At 39.0% G+C, this 21984-nt stretch overlaps 1 protein-coding gene and 1 long non-coding RNA gene across 5 annotated transcripts in view; one reads left to right on the forward strand and one right to left on the reverse strand.

Annotated features, from left to right (window-relative positions):
* Nucleotides 1-21984, forward strand: part of LOC135718241 (uncharacterized) — a 389691-nt gene that overhangs the window by 82122 nt on the left and 285585 nt on the right. The gene's annotated exons all lie outside the window — the stretch shown is intronic.
* Nucleotides 10502-13088, reverse strand: LOC135753591 (uncharacterized). 4 transcript variants are annotated; one of them, XM_073815949.1, is made up of 3 exons: nucleotides 12885-13088; nucleotides 12086-12775; nucleotides 10505-11811 (listed from the first exon to the last, which is right to left on the reverse strand). In XM_073815949.1, the coding sequence occupies exons 2-3, from the start codon at nucleotides 12733-12735 to the stop codon at nucleotides 11613-11615; spliced, it is 849 nt and encodes a 282-aa protein (XP_073672050.1). In that variant the 5' UTR covers nucleotides 12736-12775; nucleotides 12885-13088; the 3' UTR covers nucleotides 10505-11612. The 4 variants fall into 4 exon arrangements, 3 of the variants coding, with proteins under 3 accessions (XP_073672050.1, XP_065127634.2, XP_073672049.1); XR_012337701.1 differs by having other exon boundaries at nucleotides 10502-11811; nucleotides 12362-13088; XM_065271562.2 differs by having other exon boundaries at nucleotides 12086-13088.

Raw genomic sequence — 21984 nt, forward strand, 5'->3', positions numbered from 1 at the left:
AATAAATGCTTTGCTTTAACTTCTTACACCCTGAAGCTATTTTGGGGATTTTCGCCTGGATTTGGCCTACCCAATTTCAAAAGCTTCCCATACCCACATGCAGAGGTTTACATACAAAAGTTTGGTATCATTTTACAGGAAACCCTTTGAAATTACATAAAACACTGTTAAAAGTGCTAAACATGGTTGTATGTGATGTCAGGCCTCTAATAAACACAAAAATAAATAGGCGCTTTTTATGTTTTTTTTCTAAAGTTTTTATTTGAAAGTATATAACTCTGGTCCTGGGTATCTCAGGTCCCTGCAGACAGTTTTGTTTGATTCCAGCAATTGTCAGCTTACAGAGGAAAAAGGAATTTTTTCTCTATCATAATATATGCAAAAGTTATTTTACTCCAACTGATGGGAGGAATAATACGCTTATGGTGTACAATTTCTGCCAAAAAACATTTGAAGTGCTACCATAACCACATACAGTGGAATAAATGCAATTTCTTTATATCATTTTAAAGAAAACCCTTTGAAGTTACATAAAAAGCTGCTGTTTGTGACAAATATTGTTATTTATGTTGTTTTTCATATGATGAAACACCAAATTTTATTTTTTATGTTGTAAATACTGTCTTTGATAGTGTATAACTCTGGTTCTGGGTGCTCTAGCAGACTGCAGACAGTTCTGGTTGTTAGCAGCAGCAGACAGTAAACACCCAAAAAAAGAATGAACTCTTTAGCATGTCGCATTCAAAAGATATTCTTATTTTACTGAAGGGTGCGGAAATACATTTTTCATAAAAATATTAATTTTTTGTTTTGCACATATAATAAAAAGCTAGGGATTAATTATGCAAACAACCAAAGAAAATGCTGTGAATGGACTCATTGTTTAGAGTAGGACCTAAAATAAAAGATGGTGTATCATTTGTGGCTATATGTGCTATCTGAGGCAGTTCACACTCAAGTTTCACATATGTTTACAAAAGACCATTTTTTACCTTATTATTCATTCGATGATTGTTGGATATGTGTTGATATTAGAACAAAAATAACGCTGTAGCCTTATTCCTGAGAGTGAGAGCTTTCATTTGATATAAGACTTGCCCATGTTTGTCATTTTTGAAAAATATGAAATATGTGAATATTATATGATATCAAAAAATATTGGGTGGGTGATAGTGTAAATTAAGTGTAAATAACTTTCTTACAGTAAAAGATATGTCAAAGTGATGCATATCTGCAGAAATAGAAGATTAAAAGAATCTTTTATATTAAGTCAAAATACGAAATTTTGGACCCGGGACAGGGTCCTCACAAATGCATCTACTTTTAAATGTTTTTTTTTTTTAAATGCTACCCAACGGATTTATTGTATATAATGACTCTGCACCTGTAGATATGGTGAGATGAGAAAACATTTTAAGTAATGCTTTTAAAAAAAACATTTTGCTGTCCAAGTGCTGAAATAGCTCTCCACACGTTTGTAAAGTCTTTATCTTTTGTTTGTAACAAATAAAGTATTTTTACAGTACAAACCTTATATATATAAAGCCTATTCTAAAAATGTAATTATACACCATGTATTTCTTTATAAAAGTATACAATATCAGAACTAAACCCATCATTATTTTTGTTCAAATTATGAATTATTAATAAGTTTAAAAAAGACAGTAATAGTACTATTTAGTAAAAAAAGATCTATATAAAAATATACTAGGTATGTTAATGTGAGAATATTTTACATCTGTTAATCGACGTGTGATCCTAACTTAAAAACGAAAGTAAAATATGTACGTCCGCATGGACATTGAAAATTGTGAAGTTTAATTAATATTATATGTTGTTATAATATTATATGTTGTATGTAAATTGTAACGAAAGTAATTCCCCCTGGTATAAGTATGTTTGCTTCTGATTAATAGCGCATATTCATCTGAGAACTGATGATGTCTGTGTGTTTCAGACCCTGGCTGTGTGCCCTGAAGTGTATATGACAATAAAGTAGTAAATCTCAATGTATTTATTTTTATTATTGTATTTTAAATAGGCCTATAGGCTCATAGGTTTTTTGGTTAAAAAAATTCACAGCACCCCCTGTTCAAAATGATTTCCAGCAGCCCTGCCTTGACGCTTTGTGTGTTCGACTTTAAATGGTGCGGCGCTGACTGGTCGGCGTATGACATCAGAGTACCGCGAGAGCAAAGGTAAAGTCGGACCATTTGCAACATTTCGACTTGCTCCCGCGGTACTTTGATGTCTTCGTTGCCGAACTGTCTGCGCAGCGCCACATAGAAACGCCCTTTGACTCTTTAAGGCAAAGTACCAGCAACATGAGAAGTGGTGGCACGCAAAAGAAAGTGAAGGTACACAGTACGCTTAAATATAAAGTGTCTGTACTGCGAGCACTGGTTTAGTTATTTACATCGTGAGTTGCTCTTTCACCATTGTGCACCCGCGCACTCGCTCTGTAGTTTGTAGCTCGCGCTCCGGCTTCGATAAACAATGCCCGTTTCTCAATACCAAGTAGGGGAGAGTGGGGCAAAGTGAGCCAGTGGGTAAGTTGACCCACCCCCTTTATCTAGGCAACCATACAGATTTGTAGCCGTGTGACCACAAATAAAGGTAGCAACCATAATTTATATTTGGCTATGTTAAAGAGAAGGACAAATAAAAAGAGTTATGATTAAAGTATGATTTAAAAAAAAAAAAAAATCAGTTTGTAAAATTTATACATACCAGGTATAAAGGCTGTTATGTTAAAAAAGATTTATCCAGGTCTAAATATTCATACCATAAATATTGGTGATAGGCTAATGTATAAAACCATGTGAATGATTTAGCTAAAGATTAGCCTGAATTACTAAGCTAGGCAGTTTCCCAGAAAGGTGGCTGTGGGGCAAAGTGAACCAGATGGGGTAAACTGAACCAGGGGTTCAACCCCACCATGAGGCACTGTAACCATTGAATATGTTTCATAAAAAAAAAAAATCTGTGTAGTTTCGCACAACTGATTTGTTCATTTTTAAACATTTTAGAAAACATATCATGCTAAGACATTACAATATTAATTAATTTTTATGCATTTGGCGTTTTGCAGGTCCACACTGAAAAAACAAACATACCACTCAGAAACGTCCATTGACAATCTCCAAACAATAAGTTGCTCCTCAAAATCTGTATTTTCATCTGATACAGACTCAAACATGAGTGGATGACATCAGAGTACCGCGAGAGCGATTTAAAACCAACCTCCTCAGCTTTATTTCTCGCGGTACTCTGATGTCATCTGCTTGTCGGTTCTTGTGGCGCTGCGTAAAGTTGACCACACCTAAAAAATGTACTGCTAAACTCGACAGAAATGCTCTGTATACCAGCACCTCCTTTATTAATTGTATAGCAGGAAAAGTTCTATTTTACTTCTCAGCGTGATAAATAGCTTACAAGGTTTGGTGTGTGAGCGTGTGAACTGACAGAAATGCGTGTGTCTCATGGTGGGACTTGAGAGCCTAGGTTATATCAACATATGTCAAATTAAGTTACCTGATATCCACTTAATTTTATAAGTTATAAACATTCATTTAAATAATATACAGCGTATGTATTAGGCCTATTTGCTTAAATTGCATTTTAACAAAGAAACTGCAAGGGTTGGAATTAAAACCCAACACGCTGGTGAAAACTGGATTAACCGGTTTTCTTTTGATTCACTGATGATGAGGTGATCGATTAGCATTGGGGGTTGGCAAAGAATTGGCAGACCTGGGGGTGGGTGGTTTTTAATTTCTTGACTCTGTGTCACTGGTAGCTGCTAAAACAAGCAGCTAAACCATGTACAATTAATTACATTTTGGAATTAACTTCCTTCATGTCTTTTTATTTATACACAGTAAAAAATATTTTCTGAATTTTTAAGTAAAGTTAGCATTAAATATGTTTTACAAACAATTGGTTTACAAACTCTGGGATGTTTGTGATTATCATCATTCAGAAAAGTGGTGCTTGTGTTTAGACTTGTGTTTTACGTGATTAAATCAGGAAGATTACATTAGTTTCTTTTCGGTGTAGAACAGTTTGTAATCAAAATGCAGAAATATAGTATATTTATAAACATCGCTGAAACAAAGAGTGAATTAAAATTGAAAAAGTAATAAAGTTAAAGCTGCTGATAATTTTTTTTATATTTACTAGCATTTTCTGAGTGAAAAATGTTTAGATTTTGTTAAGTAGCCTAAATCCTACTCCAATTTATTTCTGTGTAGGTTTCTCATTTTTATCAGCTTTCTTTTGCTTTTCAAAGGGCCGTCTACCTTTGCTACCGCCAGTGCTTTAATGTGGGCCGGAAGGCGCCAGTTCTCAGTACCGCCACTTCCAAATATAGCTCTTGAGCGTACCACCATCTCTCCCTGCGCCCAGAACGTACTGTTAGCGTACCAGTCAAGAACGCTCATTTGCACATCTGTTTAAATCAGAGGCTTAATTTAATCCTTTGGCTGCGCTGCCGCCGCTTTTCAAAGCGCCCTTCACAATGCAAGCTACCTAATTCGTCCCACCGAGAGCAGAGACTACATTACCCATACACCTTTGAGTTTTACAAGTTAAAAGCGCATGCGTAGCTTTTGCTGCTGTCAATAGGCTAGTTCGACTTCATGCGGCGCCCCGACAGCCGCAAGACGTCACAGTATCGCGAGAGCGAGGCGAAATATGATTTCTTGAATCATTCTTGCGGTACTCTGACGTCATCCGGCTGTCGGTTCTTGCGGCGCCGCATGAAGTCGAACAAGCATAGTGTTAACAACGTGGTTTGGAGAGGTGTGTGAAACGCGCAACCATAGCTGCTCTGTTAAAATGAAAATACAATGAATACTTAATATGCCCTCCTGGTTTTAGACTCTGAGGAGTAAAAGAACAAGGTCAGAATCAGAGGACTCTCGCTGGCTGACATCCCACCAAGCCAGAATGATAGCTGCAGGTCAGATGCAAGCTTTTTCCAATACCCTTTGTAGGTACGTGACAATCTCTGCTGTCGCGGCTGTCAGCTTGGTTCCCCTCGACGCAACTTCGGATTTCCTCAGACGATGTGCAGTGTAAAAACATTATTGAAAATGTATTATACATACTTGCTAAACTACAAGTGAACGAAATTTCAATGAATTTGAAAGTTTTACCACACGCAAAATGGAAAACAATGGGACAAAATAAAGTGATGACTTTCGAGTTTCAAATGGCCAATATTTTGTTATTCTTGAACCCATAGACATGGTCTTGGTGTCCAGAGAGTATGTTTGCCCGACAGCGACAATATGTTATTAAAAAATAAATTACATCATTATGGATAAATGAGTGCTTGCAGAATATATATATTTGAGAATGCTTATCAGTACTTTTTTGTTTCTTAAACTTTAAAGATGAATATTCTCCTTTAGAGATGGGCAATTTTCAGCAATAGCACATTATATTCAAAATTTTGAGCTCATAAAAAAGATTTTTCGCTTATTTAAATGACTTTTTTATGTTTTTATGCACGTTTAGTTTTGGTGCAATTTCATCAAAAGCTTGTAATTAAGAAATACACACAACATGCTTAACGTATATTTTCTATATGTTAAAAATGTTGTAAAAATTGCGTATTCTTATATAATAAGAATAACAATATGATATATTTATATTGCGCTCAAAATTATTTAAAAATGGAAAAAGGAATTCTTCTCAACTACCACCAATAAAGTTTTAAAATTCTTCTTTAGAAAAACGGCGTTTAAACCCACGTGCACCGAACTAGAAAACGTATGCTTACATACAGTCCGTGTATGATATATTTTTTATTTAGTTTTACATATTTTTATTTATATGCATTTAATAATAGTCTACCGTAAGGTCATAATGTACACACTGTTAAAAATTATTCAGTGGCTTTGTAAATATCTCTAAAATAAATGATTAAAGTAACTTAATAAAATCTCTTAATGCAGTTATGTGATTTTTTTAGTTGGAAAATAAATTACTAAAAATAGAACAGATATTTTGTGTAAAATGTACATATATTATTTGATGTATATAAGTATTACATTTACAGATTATTTTAGTCAATATATTTAAAAAGGTCAGAGTAATATATTTAAGTTTTTAAAACTGTAATAATTGCATATTTCAAATTATTATTATTTCTATTTGACATCAAAAATGTGTAAGTTTTACGCCTAACTTGAAGTTTGATTTACTTATATTTTCACATTGATATTATTTGAGTAAATGTAGGCAAAAAATAAATTAATAATAAGTAGAAAAAATGTCAATTTTAAACAATCACATAGCCAACGGTTTTTAATTAGCAACAAAGAAACTGCGCATTTTGCCGATGACAAACACCTCAGAAACTCCTAGAATTTATGAATATTTACACTCACAATATGATTTTATTTCCTTAGTACAAAAGTATAACATATTATACAAATTCTCAGTGAAATGTATTAAACACCATTGCATACTTTTTATCGTGTTTCATACCATGTAAAGGGAAACATGATAATATAAAAAGTAGCCTACTGTTCAGTAATGCAGAAAAGCGCAACATGTTAAAGCTATTAAAACGTTCAGATGCAAAAATGAACTAAATGTAAAATTAGATAAACTAGTTAATGATATTGCGTAAATGCGCTCGGTCTCTTAAAAGGTCTTCGCGAATTATTTTGTTATAAGACTCGATTATCATACATCACGTCTCTTCTACTGTAAGTACACGGAAAAAATAAGACAAATGATGCGCGTTTGAGTCGGATTTTTATGAAGAATATGTGACTGTTTATGTAACTGGCAAAAGAAAACTTCGCCAACAAAATGTTTGCCAAAAAGCATGCATTTGTAAGACATCAAAGTCTATCGCCTATACATCGATAATCCGTGTCATGTTACTTCAATATCATACAGTATACGCTCAGCATGAAGTCGAGCACACACATTGTCGTCAGTATGGCCTACATGAAACACGCCTGCCCTCTACAGGTTTTTATATTTCCTGCGTCCCCCACCGACCCCCCTTCTGCGGGATCTCGCAGAATTTCGGAAGTCTCCGTGGCATTCTGCTCTCAGAGACGCGCATTTTTAAAGGCCACATCTGTATGTCCAAGAGACTCAATAATAATCTTTCACATTCAATCCTTAAATCTATCATATTTAAAAGCGTTTTTGTGCTGCTGCGCATTCATGTATGTGTTAAGCAAACCCGCGTTATCGTCCCGTTTCGGCGCATTTAACTAATGCGCTCTTTAAATAACAAAAAACATATTGCGCCATTGACTTTAGACTTTAGACCAGGGCCTGTATGTAAACATCTCAGAAATGCTCTTAAGAATAGTCTTAAGCTATGACTTAAGTGTCAAAAAATTCTTAGTAAGGAGTAGGACCAGTCTGAGAATAGGAGACATTTATAAAGAAGCTGAAAGCAACTTTCAGTAAAGTGTAAGACTCATTCTTAAGTGCTGACTTAAGTGCTGCAAACTGAGGACTACAATGATTTCAACCTAAAATGGCTGCACTTAACCTCTGAATCAGCCAATAGAAATCCGGCAATGTTATACAGTCATAGCAGCATGTGACACCATACATTTATGAATCATGAAGACATTCAAATTATATTAGTATTTAAATATTTTAATTTAAATTTGCTTCACGAAATGTTTAACAATATTACATATAAGTACATGCATTTATTTTACACCATTTTGCACCTGTTGATTAAGTTTCAACATGTTAATGAAATATACAAACGTAATGCTATTTAAAAATTAAGATGATGAATCACATCATTTTGATTTTACTCACAAGCTGTTTATAAAGAAAAGACTAAAGTTTGCAAACACTTATATAAAAAATACTTTGATCAAGCCTGAACAAGATGATCCAGTTAAGTTGGATTTCTCCACTTAAACACAATTGTAATTTTTGCCACCTTTGTCACTTTCACCTTTGGCTTGCTCACTGCTAACATTACTAACATTATGTTTTGGGTCAGGGTTGTATACTCTATTAATATCACTTTACATGTAGTGATGTCACTGCAATCTTGTAGATACTTCACATTTTTATTGTAGATTTTATTTACATTTTATGGTATTTTATTTACCTATCATAAACTGTAAAATGTAAAAGCGGCTCAACTTAAAAACGTACTTCAATTGGTAACACCTAATATTTAAACATTTTTAACTTTAATTATTTCACTTAAACTGAGAAATTTAAGTTGAAAAAACATTACATTTTTAGACATTATCAATAATTTGATCCAACTTTAAGTTAAGTTTCACTTATCTTATACTGTATATTATATTGTGTAATATAATATACATTGTATAAAAACCCTATACTCTTTATATTTCATTCTTAGAATTTTGACACACTTAAGACTAAAATTTTACTCTGAGCGGCTTTATACATACGGGCCCAGGTTTTTGTTGGTCAATGGCGTAGTCTATTTTAGTTGCCTCAAAATAGCAACGCGCCAACAATGCGCCTGAACACACCTCGTTTTCAGACCAGAACGCCCATGGGCGCAAAAGGGGGAGCAAATGCATTTGTTATTTAAACAACTCGGCGCTAAACGTGAAAATTATAATTGCGCAGGGTGGAAACTAGCAAAAGACACTTGCGTCGCGCATTGCGCTGCATTGCGCCGGGTGTAAGATAGAGCCCATTATCACAAATCAACATTTATAGTTTCAAAATTTGTAGATGTTCAGTCTTGCCAGTTATAATCTACGCATTTTAATATAGTTTAAATGAGTAAGAAAGGCAGATATTGGGGCAGAGGACCAGAATCATATACATTTACAAATCATAATCAATAGAATGTGATGTTCACGTGCATTAAGGTGCGCTCTGCGAATTCACAGCCAGAAGCGTCTGGAACGTGCCATTATCGCAGGGGGTGGGGTGTAGTCTACAGCCGGTCATGGACCCACAGCGCTATCGCGTGAAATCTCACCATATTTATCTCCTCTATGTATATTACACATTTATTAATTAAGAATTTAATAACAATAATGCCTGTAATCATTTATCTATCGGACCTCGGTTGCCGTTTTGGTTTTTATCAGTACATGGCAATGTAAGTAAGTGCATGCCTAGTCTCTCCCAGCTGCAGTCAGGGCAGGAGATGTTGTTCATCTCTCCGCGTCCAGACGGCATAATCGTGCATGCGGGAAGCCGGAGCTGCCTGATCCTGCGGTGGCTTACATTTATGGCGGGATGTAAATAAATGGTCTTTCAATAAAATAAATCACTGTACAAAAATAAATGTATTTAAGTTAGCTGAGCAGCAGCACATTCAGAACAGACAAAGTGAACAAAGTTGATGCGTTAATGAGTAGGGATGTGCATTTATGTCATTTTTTCATTTCGATTAATCCATAGGTCTGAAGAACGAGTACCTGATTAACTGGGGGCGGGGCAATGAAAGGGGCGTACACGTCATGGTGAAAATGAAAATATTTTTATTAAAAACACTCAAATAAAACTTAATTTTGAAGAAATTATGACAGAACAATGAATACATACTAGATTTTTAATGAATTCAATGTTTTTAACAGAAACCTCTAACAGGAAAAGCTGCGTGATGAAGTGAAACTAAAGGCTTAATAAACACAAACCGAAGCGCTTTCTAATGATGCACTCTACATAATATTAAGCCGTTATACAACATAAATGTACAATGTGCATCTATCTGCATAAAATGCAAGACTTCAACTAAGTTTTTTCAACTAAGTTATCTAAAAAAAAAATAAAGGTTAACTCCCTTTGTGGATGTGCATCATAAACAGCGCACTTTTAAACACGTCCAGTCAAAGCACAAGCTTCATAACATTAAGCAGCTTCAAGTATTTTGCTATCATTTTAGCGATTAGCTGTGTCGTGTCCTCTTACCTCAGTCAAGATGTAATGTTAATGCTCTTATGGCTCTCTGGTTATCTCTTGACATTTGATGTTTAAAAATTAGATGATAATCCATTGAACTTTTGACGGCGCTGTACATTTTGCACAGTGATGTGAGGTGTGGCCATCTTCACGGGATCGGCAGGCTGCCGCGCATTGTGCTGATCGCTGGTTGCTGCGGCGCAGTCGCGCGGAATTATCTGTTTGTTTTTGAATCACGCATGGTAATGTCATACGCCGATCTGCGTAGCTCGACATGACGTCAAACACGCATCTCCAGACCCAGTCTTTACTACCACATGCGCTTGTAACGCTAATCAGACATCCAAATGCCGCCATATCAACAATAAATAAACCCAAATGATCATCGTTTTCGTGATCGATCATCGATGCCACGTTCGAGTACTTGAGAAATCGAGTACTCGTGCCCATCCCTATTAATGAGCTATATATGTTACCTGCAAAACAACGTTTCCCATCATGTATCAGTTTATCCTCATATGTTTTAAAACTGGACTATTTGGACATATAAACAGATGTCACAAGGTGACTTAGGGCGGAACCAAAAATGGAGAGGAGAGGTTCCGCCCGGACAGAATTTTTAACTACACATTTTACTTCCTGGTCTCCCTGGCAACACAGATCACGGGCAGATGAGCCACAGGTGTTACAGATTAAGCTGGCAACTCGTGATTGGAGGAGGGAAGAGAGACAAGCCCCATAAAAGGTCCAAGGAAAGCACAAACGAGGGAGAGTTGTTTCGGGCATGAGCTCCTTTTTATCGCCTAGGGCAGACTGAACCACACGCCCCGTCCTTGGAAGAGCCGGAGGGCGCCGTTGATCCAAAAGAGCGCTTATAGCGAGAGGAAAGAGTGCGGCAGCCAGGAAAGGCGAAAAAAGGACGGGGCTGTGAGTTAAAGGAGCACTGCACCGGAGGTTTCTTTTTGAAACGTTGATCCCTTGAGTTCTTTTTGGGCTGAACAGTAAATGTTGAGGACATTACAAACCTTAAAGGTGACAAGGAAAACGAACGCATGACTGATTGAGACGAAGTGAAAGGGGATATTTAAATCAACAAACGCTGTGAGTACCAGAGCAAATGCAAGTGATTGTTATACTGACCTGGTGTATGCTAGAACTCTCTTCAGGAGAACAAGAGCGGCCCTACCCCTATTAGAGCGTGGTGGGTGAGCCGAGTGGAGGTTTCCTTTTACTGAAGCAGACACAACGACGAAATTATCAGCTGGGCCACATTATCCATCGCCGCTCAGACTGAAGTGAAGTAAAGAAAGACGGGAGTCCTTTTTGTGCACTAAGCGTGGTGGGTGAGTCTTTTGTGCTGTGAAAACCTTTAAGTTTGACGTGGTGTTGTATATTGCTGTGGGTTGCTGTGGATTGCTGTGTGTCTTGTCTGACAGACCCCCGCTTTCACATACTTCGCCCAAGGAAGACTAAGAGGCTGTTGGCCCTAGCTAAATTTTATCCTGCATATGTTGTGAGCGTGTTTCAGAGTTTTATAAGATTTGCACGGCGCCCCGAGACGATCCTGTCCCGCCTAGACATTGAGTGGATGGTGTGAGCACCAACGAAGAGCTGGAGAAGCAGCAGCATTGTGAGTACGATTTGTGGCTATTATCATTCAATACTGTCAACTGTGCGAGTCTTATTGTTGCAGAGAGCGAGGTGAAACGATCTCATCGTCCCGTGGCCTCTACAAAGGGGCGCCCCTGTCCAGCGTTCGAACGCCTGACGGCAGCGAGGAAAGGGAAGCGCTCGGCCCGGTGAGACGTTGTGTATTCCCACCCCTCTGCCACCGCACAGCCGTCGAGAGGGTTCGCCCCCGACGCCACGTAGGGACAGCTTACTCCATCAGGCGTTTCGCTAGGCGGATACCTGTGGAGGGAAGGACAGAGAAAGTGTATAACCCGAGGAGAGATCGAAGGAGCCTGTACTTACGGTGTGCTGTGTCTAGCTGAGAGGTGAGCATCATCCAAAGTCAAATAACTGTGTTTCAGTGTCCAAGTCGATACCTGTGGAGAGAAGAGGAGAGAGAGTGATTACTCTGAAAAGCAACAGAACGAGCCCTGTACTTACGGTACGCTGAGCCAGCCAAGAGGTGAGAGCCATTGTGCAGCAAATGAACTGTGCTTTGTGTCCAAGTCGATACCTGTGGAGAGGAGAGGAGAGAGAGTGATTATTCTGAGGAGCAACAGAACGAGACCTGTACTTACGGTACGCTGAGTCCAGCCAAGAGGTGAGAGCCATTGTGAAGCAAACGAACTGTGCTTTGTGTCCAAGTCGATACCTGTGGAGAGAAGAGGAGAGAGAGTGATTATTCTGAGGAGCAACAGAACGAGACCTGTACTTACGGTATGCTGAGTCCAGCCAAGAGGTGAGAGCCATTGTGAAGCAAACTAACTGTGCTTTGTGTCCAAGTCGATACCTGTGGAGAGAAGAGGAGAGAGAGTGATTATTCTGAGGAGCAACAGAACGAGACCTGTACTTACGGTACGCTGAGTCCAGCCAAGAGGTGAGAGCCATTGTGAAGCAAACTAACTGTGCTTTGTGTCCAAGTCGATACCTGTGGAGAGAAGAGGAGAGAGAGTGATTATTCTGAGGAGCAACAGAATGAGACCTGTACTTACGGTACGCTGAGTCCAGCCAAGAGGTGGGAACCATTGTGAAGCAAACTAACCGTGCTTTGTGTCCAAGTCGATACCTGTGGAGAGAAGAGGAGAGAGAGTGATTATTCTGAGGAGCAACAGAACGAGACCTGTACTTACGGTACGCTGAGTCCAGCCAAGAGGTGAGAGCCATTGTGAAACCAACTAACTGTGCTTTGTGCCTAAGTGGATACCTGTAAAGAAGAAAGGAGAAACATTGAGTGACTCGACGAAACATTGTGAAAACGCAAGGAAGAGCCCACACCAGGGAGACCCAGGTACGCAACTTCAATAAAGACTTACAACACTCATCTAGTTTTGATTCTGCCTCCAGGAGGACAAAGGAGCGCGCCACGGGTAGTCTAGACCAGGTTGGAGCCTGAGTCCTACGTCCCCCCTCCCCTTTGGTCTTCAGTGTCCTGGACATTTCGTTGCCCCCTTGTTCCCTGCCCGTGGCCCACCTGGAGGGCAGAGAGAGAGACATTAGTTTTAATTTCCCTTCCCCGTTTCCCTACTACCTTTTAAATATTTAATAAAGATTGTTTTAATACTTACCTGTTTTTCGTGTTGTCTGGTCACTGGGTTGGCTTTGGGGACCTCCTCGAGGTGGAAGTTGAGAAGGGGCGTGGCTTAGCATAGTAGCGCCAGCCCCTTGGCTGTGACACATTAATATATTTCGTTTCATGAGAACCGAATCAGGTAAATGAACGAGAAAATTTTTTGAGCATTCATGCGTATTAAAATGACATTTGTGATCGTTCATAGAGAAAGAGAAACGTGAAAAAGCCAATGAAGTAAAAATGCAAATACGACGTGATGACGTCACTGTTATGCTAATGACGCAATGACGTAATCTAGGGACATATAGCAACTTTCCAAGCAAGCTTTAGCTACTTTCCATTAAAAATAGTTGGCAACACCGACTCTGACCTGCCCACAGACACTTCAGCTAGTAAGTTTGTTAACATCATGTCAAGAAGACACTGTGTTTTCAGCTGTAAAGGCAAGTTTGTGTTGTTTTCACTACCAAAAGATGAAGATATGGAGAATAAGTAGTTAAAATTACTTTTTCAATTTTGGATTTACTAAACGTTTGGCTGTGAAGAATCAGTGGTTGAAAATAGTTTTTTAAGGAGGGATTTACTAAATGTATGAAAGATGGCCATGAAAGATGGTTCAGTACCCACTTTATTTGGAACCACATGCATCTCCTAACCACAACCTGTAAGTATGATTATTAAATTATTTCCCCCGAGTGTTCTAAAATGTCTAGTTTACTGTAATGTCTTATCAGTAAGCCGCACTAGCAACGCATGTTGCAGTTAAACTGTGGCCTGGTTTGCTTACATACTTACTTAAATGAGTGTAAAAAAAATTGTGTCTGTTGTCACTTTTATCAATTGGACTAATGATGAATGATGTGTATTGATATTGGTGTTTAAACTCTTAATGTCTTGATAGAAAGTTGCGCTAGCAAGCAGTTAATGCATGTTGCACTAGTGTTTACATTTTTGCTATGGCCCAGTTAGCTTACATATTTGGTTAAATGAGTGTAAAAATGTAAGTGTCTGTTGTCGTTTTTATTGCTTGGAATAATAATGAATGATGTGTATTGATGTCGATATTGTCTTCTCAGTAAGTCATGCTTGTCACAGTGTCAAACTGTGTTCTGTGTATGTAATGATGTATTTGTGTTGTTCCCCGAGTAGCCACCAGATGTCTCTTGTCCTCACTGTCACATGTGCCATTGAACTGCATCTCCCATAATCCTGTCTGTCATCATTAATCATTGTACTCAGCTGTTCCCACTCACCTTGTTAGTGTTTGTGTATTTAAGCCCTGTCTGTTCCGTCATTGTTGTGGATTCCTTGTTGTAAGTCACATTGCCGTCTGTGTCTGTGTCTGTGTCTGTGTCTGTGTCTGTGTCTGTGTCTGTGTCTGTGTCTGTGTCTGTGTCTGTGTCTGTGTCTGTGTTTTTGATTACTGTTCTGGACTGTGTTTATGGATATTGACCTTTTGCTTGTACGGATTATGATTTTGGATCACCCCTATTAAACTGCTTTTGGATCTTACTATTTGTGTGTGCGAGTCGTGACAGAAGGAATCCACCATGAAAAGATCCAGCGGATTGGGGATCCGGATCAGTCCACCCGCTACTGCTAGGGAGAGAGTCGAGCGGATAAGCAACGTAAGGGCCCTACGCCAGCAGGGTCAACCGGTGGGTTGTCTGGCCCAAAGGTTTTGGACCTTGTCTCGGGGCCTGGACTATAATGATGCAGCACTGAAGGACCTGTTTAATTCCTGCCTGGATGACCCTTTACCTAGGTGGGAGATGAATGGACTGGAAATTTTGGATTTCTGGGGGTTCACCCGTTACTTAGAGCATCGTAGCCAGTGGGATAATCCAGCCACACCTGCAATGCCAGACAAGATGGCCGCCACCAAGCCAGCAGCGGTTCATAAGATGGCAGTCTACAGGGATGCACCTGTTTTGGAGACTGCCACCACTATACCTGCACCTTTTCGTCAGAGGGTCTCTATTGTAGAGGGGACTGTGTTCGACAGGGCGGTGATTATACCGGCACCTGTTCTCAAAATGGCCGCCCCTGACCCAGCAGCTGTTCCCAAGATGGCGGTCACGTTGCCTACTCCTACTTTTGAGACCGCCACGGTGATTCCGGCCCTTGCGTTTCAGAGGGCTGTTGCATCACAATCACCTGCTCTCAGGAGAGCCATCATCACACCTGCACCTGTGCTCAGAGAGGCACCAGAGGTATGTCCCGTAAACTCAGTGCTTCTTATGTTTGCCATGGCTCTGTGGTGCGGGTGGTCTGTCTTCTGCTCTTTTGTTCAGCACGACGTCCCTCGAGTCAAGTCATCTGAGCCGAGTGAGTCATCTGAGCCGAGTGAGTCATCTGAGCCGAGTGAGTCATCTGAGCCGAGTGAGTCATCTGAGCCGAGTGAGTCATCTGAGCCGAGTGCTGAACTCTCGGCCTGTCTCAAGAGGGCGGTCCCCAAGCTCCCTGCCCTCACTGCCTGGTCTGAGAAGGCCAGGTTGGAACTCTCGGTCCTATTTAACCTGGTCCAGAGGGCCTCTTTCTATTGTCTCCCTCTACCCAGGTTCCTGACACCACCAGCACCACCCTGGGTTCCTGCCCCGCCCTGGCCTCCTGCTCCGCCGGCCCCGCCCTGGCCTCCTGCTCTGCCGGCCCCGCCCTGGCATCCTGCTCTGCTGGCCCAGCCCTGGCCTCCTGCTCTGCCGGCCCCGTCCTGGCCTCCTGCTCTGCCGGCCCCGTCCTGGCCTCCTGCTCTGCCAGCCCCGCCCTGGCCTCCTGCTCTGCCAGCCCCGCCCTGGCCTCCTGCTCTGCCAGCCCCGCCCTGGGTTCTAGACCCTCCATCCCTCCCCCAGGTCCACCTCCGTTCCTCCACCCACCTGAACTTTGGTGTTTTGTCATTTGGAGTGTCTGGAAGCCACTCCTTTAGAGGGGGGTACTGTCACAGTGTCAAACTGTGTTCTGTGTATGTAATGATGTATTTGTGTTGTTCCCAGAGTAGCCACCAGATGTCTCTTGTCCTCACTGTCACATGTGCCATTGAACTGCATCTCCCATAATCCTGTCTGTCGTCATTAATCATTGTACTCAGCTGTTCCCACTCACCTGTCAACAAATTTTAGGATTCTGAAATAAGACTGTCTTCATGACGTATGCAGCCTACAAATATGTATGGAGGCTGCAGCCTTCCAATTTAGAAACGTCCTGTCCTGTAGAGTGAGGAGTAATGTGCGGATTCTGAGCCGGTCAGCCATGAAGATAAGAGACGCTATCGGTTGCCAGGGGCAACTTTACAGATGCGCGACTTCCAGAGCTCTTTAATTTTAGAGCATTTATTATTTCGTCAGGACAGAGACGGATCTACAAATATGATAAAGAAAAGCAATAATGCAATGCAAAAAGATAAGGCGAAAGAAGTCCCTTACCTTACAGGAACAAGCGCAAAACAGTGGTATTTGGAGAAGCTCTCAGGCATCCAAAATATTGACCCATACGAGCTCCCTGCAGCAGAATGGCACAGAGACCTGGACCATTTATCTCCATGCACATATATGGACATTGTAAATTATCTTGTTTTTGGTGTAAATTCCTACATAATGCAGGAGTTTAAAAGCCACAAGTCTTTGGAAAGTTTTGAGGCTTTCTGCTCTAGCAGGGTGCAGTACTTGGTAGTGATAGACCGATATATCGGCCGGCTTTATACCGGAGCGATTTTTTTGCAAGTTTTATGCGTATCAGCATAAGCAGATACGCGGCTACTGTGTTTGCCCATTTTTTCCAGCATTATTTACAGACAGAGTGCTGGAAGCCGCAAGCGATTGCAGGTCATGTGACTAAAAACAACCAACCTTTTAATGACAACATCGAAAGCTTGGCCTAACAGCTGATCATAGCTGGACAAAGCGGGTTTTTATTTATTTATTTTTATTTATTTAGTGTTTATTTATCAGGGACAATGTACAAAAAACATTAATCTTTCGAACAGATGTTTTGTACCAGAGTTAGCAAAAGCTATTTTCCGTCTGCAGTCCCCAGGCAGGTATACACAATATTAAAACATTACATTATAAAAACCAACACATCCTAAGATATGTACAACTTAATCAAAACATCCACATCAAAATTACATTTAAAAACCTTAATTGAGCTGATGCTGACACAGCTGGTTTTTTCGAGGATGTATTTCTTTAAGTTTCTAGTAAAATTATTAAAATCTAGAGACAGCTTTAGACTACCTGGAAGTAAATTCCATTGTTTAATAGTTTTAAAAGAAAAGGCTGTCTGTGCAAAGGTACTAGATCTATTCGGGATGGCACAATTTCTCTGAGCAGTAGATCGAGATGTTCGGCTCGTTTGTTCCGAATAAAGTTTTATACATTTTTGCATTGATGGTGGAGCAATATTATTAACAATTTTAAAAAGGGTTCTTAAGTTTGTATAATGAATTAAAGAATCGAAACTTAATATTTTATATTTAGCGAGAATATTGCAATGATGATAGCACGGGGCTTTAACGCCTGATTATAAACTGATCTGAGTGGTTTAAGAGTGGTCTCGTTGGCCTGAGACCAGCAGGACAAACAGTAGGTGATGTGTGGAGAGATCATGGCATTAAAATACATAAAAGATGCTTCAGTTGTCAAACTATTTCTAATATATATTTAAAAATTGAAATATTATATTTAATAGCACTGCACATTATTTTAATATGTTTTTTAAAACTTAATGTTTGATACAAATGGACACCTAGATATTTTATCTCTGCCACGATGTTAATTTTTTTGTCCATTAAAATAGATGTTCGGTATATCTTTAACCTTTTTAGATTTAGCAAAATACATTCCAACAGTTTTTTCAACATTTAATGTTAAACAAGATGAATTAAGCCAATCACTTATTTTGTCCATAGCTGAGGACAATTTAGTGGCCACTTGCTCCATATCCCTCCCATGTACATAGATGACAGCATCATCTGCGTACATGATGATATCTACACCTTTGCACACAGCCGGAAGATTATTAATGTAAAGACTGAACAACAAGGGTCCTAGAATTGATCCTTGCGGGACCCCAGTTGTGCTGGACTTCAGAGAGGACAGTGCGTTTTTTACCCTCACACATTGCATCCGACTTGAAAGATATGATTGTATCCAGTGCAATGTCTCCATGGACAAATTATACTCAGAAAGTTTAGACAAGAGGACACGATGGTTTACCGTTTCAAAGGCTTTTCGCAGATCCAGAAACACTTTATACCAGGGACGTGCACAGGATTTTTTAGGGGCAGTTGCTCTGACCTAAATAAAGGGCACCCCCCCTAATTCTTTTTTTTTAACTCGCGGCCTATATGAAGGACTGAGAATAACAGGGTCTTTATTAAAATCAGCAAACATTGCCTAATGCCTACCAAAAAAATTGTAGCCTAGGCTGCTTGTCTGCAAGCTATGATAGCTAGCTGCTATCTGTCTGATTATTTAGGCTTAAAGGAGGCAAACTCAGCCTGGATTTATGAAGATTTTAACAGAGGTGGAAAGAGTAGCCAAAAACTTTACTCAAGTAAAAGTACAGGTAACTAAATAAATAATTACTCAAGTAGAAGTAAAAAGTATGCAATGAAAATAATACTCAAGTAGCGAGTTACTAGTTACTCATGAAAAAAGAAATCTAGATATACACACGCGCACACACGCGCACACACACACGCGCACACACACACACACACACACACACACACAATACAGTGCCCTCCATAAGTATCAGAACTGTAAAGACAAGATTTTTCTGTTTGCTGTGGAGACCAGAAATTGGTAAGATAAATATCAGTATGTCAGAAGTTTAGAATGTCACATTTTATTAACCTTTGTTTATGTTTCAACACATACATGCTTTAACAACAAAGAACAACAGCATTAAATGCTGACTTATGTTGTACACAAATGCACATAAGTGAATCAAACTGATCCTACACATTTTATGCTTTTCATGTGTAAACAATCAGGACACAGCTCAGTGACCATTAAAAAAAAATAATGTGACAGATTCTGTAGTTTTGTCACATGTTCATCTTTTAATGTTTAGACATTTCTTGACTCCACAACAAACAGAAGAATACTTATAAGGGCACTTCTACAGTATGTGTAAAACTGCAACATACACAAACAGTACAGAAAAAAGAATACAAACACAGAATAGACAAGCATTTCAAATTAACAAATTAACTCTATTCTCAATGTTGATGTAGCTTATAGCTGAAATATCAGACAAGTAAACTGACAACAGTTTTGCATATGTATAAAGTTACAAATCTCCTGAGATGGTCTGAGGACATTGACAGTTTACACTTACATAAAAATGATTTTAGACAAAACTCATGTTTTCTTACGTTGTCATGTCACGTGTGTTTTGTGAGAATCACTTACATCATATACAGTACAGTATACAGCAAATCAGACGTCAATCATCGATGGATTTTCTTCAATCTGTGCTGCAATGCTTCTGGAGGTTGCACGCGTTTAACTGTGTCTGACGACGAACAGGTTGCGTGTATGTAATGGCGGGTACATGTGTGAAGTTTTGCTTTTAGTTAAAAGATTGGTAAATTAATTTCCACGTCACCCAACACTGGTTATATTCTGCGTGTTTCTACATAGGTTACGGGTAAAACAGCTTCGGACGATTCCGTTTTTGCAGCGATCTGAACAATTCATTCAAACTGATTCGCGAACCAATTTCAAACGTTTGGCCCATTCGCTTTGTAAAGAATCGACTCAAAAGACTCATTTATTTTCAACACTTTGTAAGGAATCGACTCAAACGAGTCATTAATTCGCGAATGCGCCAGAAACACAAGATAGCAATTTAAAAATAAAATACAAATTTTGTAATTAATTAAAATACAGTAATGAAGGAACGCTGCATAGTGTAAACGAAGTAAAGAACAATTTATTTTTTTCCACCTCGGAAGGGCAACTTGAGTCGAGAAGGGCATATGGGCAGTTGCCCGGGCAACCTGAGCAACCCCCCTGTGCACGTCCCTGCTTTATACTAATAGGCCTGTAGTTACTTATTTCATTTTTGCTTCCAGATTTATGAATTGGAGTTATTACTGCTGTTTTAAAGACACTGGGGAAGATACTCTCATCAATAGATTTATTCACAATATATGTAATAGCTGGTGTTAAAATCTCCCTGTGATTCTTAAAAAGTGAGCTATCAAGCCCCCAGAAAAAAAGATTGTATAATTTTATCAGTTTTGGAGTAATCAATTTGTTTAAAACACAGTACATCATGATCATAAACAGAGGGCTGAGATGATTGGCAAGGATGAGGTAATTCAGAGCGATGTTGGATTATTTCATCAACTGAATCAATAAAATAATTATTAAAATAGTTTGAGACAATTAGAGCCTCCCCATGACTTACATCATCTATTTTCAATTATATTATTCCACTATTAGTTTGCATCTTTCCAGTTAATTTGTCTATAGTCTGCCATAGTTGTTTAGAATTGCCCTTTGATTGTTTAATCATATTCAGAAAAAAACATTGCTTTTGCTTGTCTTAGCTGTTGAGTAACTCTATAAGTCCCGTTTTATGGGACTTTATTAATGCTGAATCTCTAGTTCTCATCAATTTCCATAGATTATCATTTAACCAAGGTAAAGGAATTTTGCCTTTAGGCTTTATCTTTTTTTCTTAAGAATATTTAAAAACAAGCTGTTGAAACACTTTTATCAACTCACAAGAAGCTGTATTACTGTCTTTATCATTTACCATTTCAAACCATTTTACCTTTCTTATTTCATTATCAAACATCTCAACATCTTTTTTGGGAATATAGAGAACAGACTCATTAATATCAACTTATTTAAATTTCGGTAAAGCGCTTTGATAGTTTCCTAGCAACCAATGTTAAATTATGATCGGAATGACCTGTTATTAGATTATACATTTTGCTGATGCAATCTCCTTTGTTTTTGAAAACTAAATCAATAAGCGTTTGAGACGTCTTAGTAATCCGAGTTGGTTTTTCAATCATTTGTGTAAGATTAAATTTTTGAGTAATCTCCTTAAATTTTTTCCTGCCATTTTTATCTGTCCAATTTATATTAAAATCCCCCATGAAAAGTATTTCTTTCACATTGCATTTTTTAAGAATATCAGTTAGGTGATCAAAAAATACATTATTTGATGTCGGTGGCCTATATAAATCAAGAACAGCAAATGACATTTCCGGGGACAACCTAATCTTTATCCCCACACATTCCAAAACATCTCCCACTGATTCCATGTGTTCACACTGAAAACTATCCTTGACATATATCATTACTCCACCCCCTTTGCCATGACCACGGTCACGCCTAAAGATGTTATAACCTGGAATATTAACAACACTATTTGGAGTGGTGGGTTTTAGCCAAGTCTCAGAAAGACACAAAAAGTCAAGGTTGGAATGTGTTAGCAACTGTTCAAGTTGTTCGGATTTCGGTACAGTGCTTCTTATATTTAGGTGTCCCCCAAATACACCTTTAGGTTTAACCTTTGGGTCCCAGAGAACTTTGGCATGGTTAACAGTCTGAAATAGTCTGTATTTCTGTTGTTTTGTGACAGCGTTTAAGGGACACGATATGGGTAAATGAGAGTGCACCGAATCACGTGCCGCTCCGACTTTCTCCATCGCGCCAGTTCGTGTATTTACCCCATTTTCCAGACGAAATGTGTCTGTGCACGGTGTCTGTGCCAAAACACCCGAGAAGTTCTTTTTGCACAGTGTTTCGGTACCATCTGAGGGAGTCACATCTAGCTTTATCGCAGAAAAAATCTGCAAAATTCCAGATCTATCCTCTGCC

The sequence above is a fragment of the Paramisgurnus dabryanus genome, chromosome 10 (assembly GCF_030506205.2).
Source record: "Paramisgurnus dabryanus chromosome 10, PD_genome_1.1, whole genome shotgun sequence".
In the NCBI taxonomy this organism is placed as follows: Eukaryota; Metazoa; Chordata; class Actinopteri; order Cypriniformes; family Cobitidae; genus Paramisgurnus; species Paramisgurnus dabryanus.